The 6000-nt window shown below is 35.7% G+C and overlaps 1 protein-coding gene across 5 annotated transcripts in view; it reads right to left on the bottom strand.

Annotated features, from left to right (window-relative positions):
* plekhm1 (pleckstrin homology and RUN domain containing M1) overlaps positions 1–6000 on the bottom strand; it is a 42522-nt gene that overhangs the window by 14263 nt on the left and 22259 nt on the right. For all 5 annotated transcript variants that reach the window (XR_015503528.1, XR_015503527.1, NM_001327851.2 and 2 more), the window contains 2 exons: positions 3390–3864; positions 1647–1815 (listed from right to left, as the gene is read on the bottom strand). Coding sequence is in view for 3 of the 5 variants with exons in the window: in NM_001327851.2 (NP_001314780.1) it covers positions 1647–1815; positions 3390–3864 (644 nt within the window). In the remaining 2 variants the exon portion in view is untranslated. The remainder of the gene's footprint in view (positions 1–1646; positions 1816–3389; positions 3865–6000) is intronic.

Here is a 6000-nt window from a genome sequence, read left to right as displayed (position 1 = left end):
CTTGTTCTGTTTAACATAATTTGGGAAATAGTTATTTTAAAAAAACTAAATTCTCAGGAGCGCTAATAATTTTGACTTCAACTGATAATCATTTAGAATAATCGCGATTACAATTATGACCAAAATAATCGTGATTATGATTTTTTCCAAAATCGAGCAGCCCTAATATGGGTGTCGCTGGGATAATTAGGTAAAAATAAATGCATGCAAGCAATGTTCTCAGCTCAAATTGTTAATATTGTGAAATATTAGACTTTCAGATACTTAAATATGTGTAAGAAAACATTGTATTGTTTAAACATCTCAATAATTGTTATATTAGTTGCTCTCTGGAGCCAGCAGAGGCTGCTAATACACCACCCTAAAGACTGTGATAAGATTTGATCTTTGACAAGAGGAAAAATACACTTGTCATTCTCTGGCTCATCCCTCAGCGGCTGCTAGAGGGATAGCGTGGCAGAACTGAAACACTGTCCAGGCTCTTCACCACTCACAAACGCAATAGGACAGCTAACCAATCACAACACAATTTAGAAAGCAGGCCTTTATAAAACCCGGAATAAGCGGAGCTACTTATGCCAGGCTGGGGAGAAAGGCATTGTAATATTGCAAATTATGTAACAGAATCATCCTTTTAAGACCGTTCAACCTTTTTAAAACAGGGACTCCTTAAAGTGATTTGCATTTTAGTAGTTCTTGTATTTCTCAGGAATCAAATCCACCTTGTTGCTCTACTATTTGAGCTATACGGATGCAAGAGCTGTTTTTAAACTTGAGCTTGAAGTTATCAGTAACAAAGGCATAGTTCATTTAAAATTGTACAGAAATATTCATGATAACATATTCATTTGTTATGTGGCTAGGGCTGTGTGATCTACATCTGGATTCATGGTGTAATTATTGTTTTTAATGAACTACTTTCTTTGAGATATAACAGAGTTTTATAGTAGGAACAAAACATACTAAGGAAGTCAATGACTATTTCCAGCATGTCTCAGTAGATCTTCTTTTGTGTTGCACAGAAGAATGAAACTCAAACAGGTTTGGAACAAGTGAGTAAATAATGACAGAATTTTCGATTTTGAATCAACTATCGTTTAAAATGGTTTGCTTAAACCCCATTGGCAAATTTGAAATATTCAGAGTTACAATCAAGTATGGAGAAATTTAAGATCCAATCTTAAGTCCCACTGCTATAGCATTTGGGAACAGATTTGATTTATTCTTGATACTTTTCTTATCTGGAACATTACATTTAAACAGGATTGCTTTGAATAATTAATAATTCTGTCTTTTATTATCACTATGACTTAGTTCACAGTTAGTTGACAGATTAGACCCAGATATGAAAAACATAACCATCATATCTGGCTTATTTGGCCATGACAGCAATGATCTTGCATAGAAATCGTGTGGCTTTCATACCATGTGGTACACGTGGAGCATTTTTAACCATTGGCAGCTTTTTTATAGGTTCTCACAGCACTTAATATCTACATGAAACCCATTAAAAGGAAGTGCAGAAATGACTGATTGTTTTTTTTAAGGTCGTTATTCTCAAAGAAGGAAGTTATAAATACAGGCAAAATTAAAGGCAACAGAATTAGGCAGACAACATGACGTTTAACATCTTTTTTCCATCTTACCGTTGTGTCTCCGGTGCACAACACTGGGAGGAGGCTGAAGCTCGTCTGCTTCACACACAGGAGACACCTGCCCGTTCATCGGAGTGACGTCAATGATGGCATAAGCTTCAGAAATACTCAAGTCTTCGGGTTTGTGGAAATCCTCCTCTGAGATCCAAGATGTAGATTTCTGAGAGACACAAATAAAACTGTTAGGCCAGTTTTTCATCTGTTAGCATCAATCCTCTAGGTGTTGACACGAATTTGGTGAGAGTTTGAATACATATCAGGTACAGCATTCGTCATTATCCTAAGGGGAAAAAAATCCTTCATTCAACTCTGTAAATGAATTTTAATATCTCTGTAAATGAATCTAATCTGTTCAATTTAATTGCTAGACTACTTATTTATATATATATATATATATATATATATATATATATATATATATATATATATATATATATATATATATATATATATATATATATATATATATATATATATATATATATATATATATATATATATATATATATATATATATTATATATATAAAAAGATGATCAATTTTGTTCAACTGTTTGGCTTGGGCCTAAGCCTAGCCTAGTTTAAAAGAGTTAAAATGATTATAAAAGTGAGACAGAGATAGATAAACTCACTGGTAGCATGACTTATGCCATTGTTAACACATTTCTAGCATGTTTTAACACACTGTTTACATGCTTCTAACATGATTTATAACACTGCCACATGCCAACATATGTTGTTAGCCTGTTTCTAAATAACATGTTTCTTTATAAATAAAATTGGCAAGAAATTATGAAATTTCCACCTGAGAGCTTACTGCAATTATTTGACAGGGGCCAATCTACATGTATTTCTGTTACGCTTTCTCACATGTCTTCAGAAAACAAGGTCACACTTTAAGCTGCAATCACACTGCACTTTTCTCCCCATAACAAGCTTACTATAGTGTGACCGCAGCATTATTTTAATGTACAATTTATGTTATTGACAAATCATTAAACTATTAACTACGACTCAACAGTGCTCAATAGTCTACTAATTATTCATTCATTCATTCATTTTCTTGTCGGCTTAGTCCCTTTATTAATCTGGGGTCGCCACAGCGGAATTAGCCGCAAACTTATCCAGCAAGTTCTTACTTAGCGGATGCCCTTCCAGCCGCAACCCATCTCTGGAAAACATCCACACACACACATGCACTACGGACAATTTAGTCTACCCAATTCACCTGTACCGCATGTCTTTAGACTGTGAGGGAAACCGGAGTACCCGGAGGAAACCCACGCGAATGCAGGGAGAACATGCAAACTCCACACAGAAACGCCAACTGAGCCGAGGCTCGAATCAGCGACCCAGTGACCTTCTTGCTGTGAGGCGACAGCACTACCTACTGCGCCACTGCTTCGCCCCCAGTCTACTAATTAGCTGCTTATAAATAATTAGTAGGGTACTGCTTGGGTTTAGATGTTGGGTAGGATTATGGATGTAATATAAGATCATACTTTAGAAAGTGCTAATAAACTGTTAACATCTGTTTAATAGGCAGGTAATAAATGGTGTCAATGGTTACTTATAATAAAGTGTTACCAAAACAGACTATAATACATCTTGGGATTCAAAACAATAGTTTTTAAAAGTGTTTTGTTATCATTTTTAATACAGATTCATCATCAAAGTTGATTCCGCTCATCTGTAATGCAAGTCAAGACTGATAGAAATGAAATAATCACTCACACAGGAGGAATAGAGCGAGTCTGTGGATATTTTCCTGCTGACGCTCATTGTGGTGCGTCTGCATGCAGCATGTTGAGGTGTTTCCACTGGACTAGGAGCAGCAGAAATTTCTGAAAGAACAGTGTCTTTAGGGTCAGGCGTCTCCTCAGTCTCTGTTAAAGCAGAAACTGAAGGAGGATCAACAGATGAGTCTCTGCTCTCCCTCTTCTTCTCCTTCTCTGCAGTCTCACTCACAGTATTTTTAGCTTTAAGTCTTGTGCTTTTAACTATAATCTCAGATTCTTCTATTGTTTCTTCTTTCGTCTCCACTGATATGTTCTCTACAGATTGCTCTGTGATGTGCGAGTGATGCGTGTCCTGTGCTGATGTCAGTGAGGCGTCAGGTATGTGCGTGTGCTCGTTGACAGAATGCGTGTCAGTCAGATTGTCTGGAGCTGGTATGAACACATCAATGTCCTCCTTCATCAGGCTCTCTCTGAAAACAAACAGGAGTTTACATTACTAAATTGGAATAAATTCATCATCCTATAAACAATTTTTAAGTATGGCCATCATTTTTCTGATCACAGTGACAATGAAATGCTATTAAAATACAGAATATACAGGTTTTGGATGGTAAAGAAAATAACAATTAAATAACTGACAAAATGTGTTATTAATACTTAATAAACGGCTGAATACTCGATTCTGATTGGTCAATCATGACATTGCAAGGTGCGTTATTCTGAGATAACAACCGCTTAATTGCACAGGCTCATCTAAACAATTGGCATCACCTTGGCTATCAGTGAATATGTTCAAATCTATTTACTTACATTCACATTTATACAAGTCAGCTTGTCTGTCATGGTCTGTGTTATGGTCTTTTTGGTGCCATCTTGTGAATAAATAATATGTAGGTTTGTATACACTTTATTCAGTCAGTTTCTGTCTGCCTTGTGTTTTTGACTGTATGGCGCCATCTTGTGACTGAGTAATGCTAAAGTTAGTGTATCCTCCATCAGCTGTTTAAATTTCTGTCAGCTTTGCGCCAAAATACTGAAATATTAAACTTTTACCGCTCAGAACAATGTTATGCATCTAAATTTAATGTTTTGTCGCAAGTAGGTGGTAAGTGTGGCAAGAAATTGAAAGCTGAGATTGTAAGCTGAGAGATTACTGTATTTAACAGGAGGCAATCTAGGTTGTTTTCTGTTACGTTTTCTAACGTGTCTTAAGAAAACAGGGTCACGGTTTATTTTAACAGACAATTCACGATATCAACAAATCATTAACAAACCATTAGCTAAAATTTTGAGTTCAATGGTCTACCAGTTAGCTGCTTATAAATAATTAGTAGGGTAGTGCTTGGGTTTAGGATTAAGGATGTAAAATAAGATCATACTTTATAAGTGCTGATAACAACAGCTAAACAACACAGGCTCATCTGGAAATTTGCCATTACATTGGCTGTCAGTGAATACATTCAAATCTATATACTTACATCCACATTCATATATGTCTGCTTGTCTGTCATGCTGTGGTTAGGGTTTTTTTGGCAGCATCTTGTGAATAATACGTACATCACTGCGTACATCAATGTGGCTTTTTTAACAAACATATTCAAGTGTTGTATTTCGAAGCACAACAAAATCAGTGTATTGCTCAAGTAGGCTTCTTCTACATTCAAACACATTCATATGCTATGTTTTGAACTGCATAACAATTAGGGATGCAACGATTATATATTTTGGTTGTACGATTATAGTCTGAAGAATAATCATGGTTTCACGGTTATCACCACTATTATGCATTTACTCCATTCAAAACACTACTAGTATAGAAAAATCGCAGGAAAACTGCTTCTATTTTAAAGTGTTGTTTATTGCTGCTCAGTAACCAAATACAGCACAGAATATTAATAAAAAACAAATAACAGTCCATTTCTCTCTTTGGACTTAAAAATAAATGAAAAGGTTTTTGATTTAAACATGAGTGAAATTTTACAATGAAAATGAATGACAAAACAATGAATAAATAAAAAAATAGTATTTGTCTAATGTTAATTTAAGCTATATATATTAGCTAAGAATTTAAATGAACTGTTGTTATTATCTGCAGTCAAACATCATTTCAATAATTTGCAATAATTCGTCTAACGTATCTTTTGTTTACGTTGCACTGAAAGCCACGCACAACTGTCACCGCTACAGCTTGAGATCCTTTCTACTGTGTGCACCGGGGGGCGGGAGTGAGTCGGTCCGCTCACGAGCCATGCGTGCACTACTTCCAATATGTGCACGTCTCCATTTGAAATAATGAACTTGCCTGCGAAAAAGACGCAATATGTGAATGGCCCGCTGCCATAGTTAATCCAGTGTGCATGCGTATAAGCTTGAAACTTTAAACTAGCACACAGTTGACATAACTTTGTTTAGCTGCAGCAGTTTTGTTCCATGCAAGAAGCCTTTACGATTAATTAACCGCAAGGAAATAAAGTGCGGTTAATAATGAAAACGGCTAATCATTGCATCCCTATTAACGATATCAGTGCAGTGAACAAAACGGCATTTTCTACAAACATACCCAAATGTTTTCGGCTGCCATTTGCTTAATGTCACTTGACTCACGC

Source organism: Danio rerio, chromosome 12 (genome assembly GCF_052040795.2).
Source record: "Danio rerio strain M-AB ecotype USA chromosome 12, GRCz13ab, whole genome shotgun sequence".
Classification (NCBI taxonomy): domain Eukaryota; kingdom Metazoa; phylum Chordata; class Actinopteri; order Cypriniformes; family Danionidae; genus Danio; species Danio rerio.
Note: the sequence above shows the minus strand (reverse complement) of the source record. Positions and strands in the feature narration are given on the sequence as shown.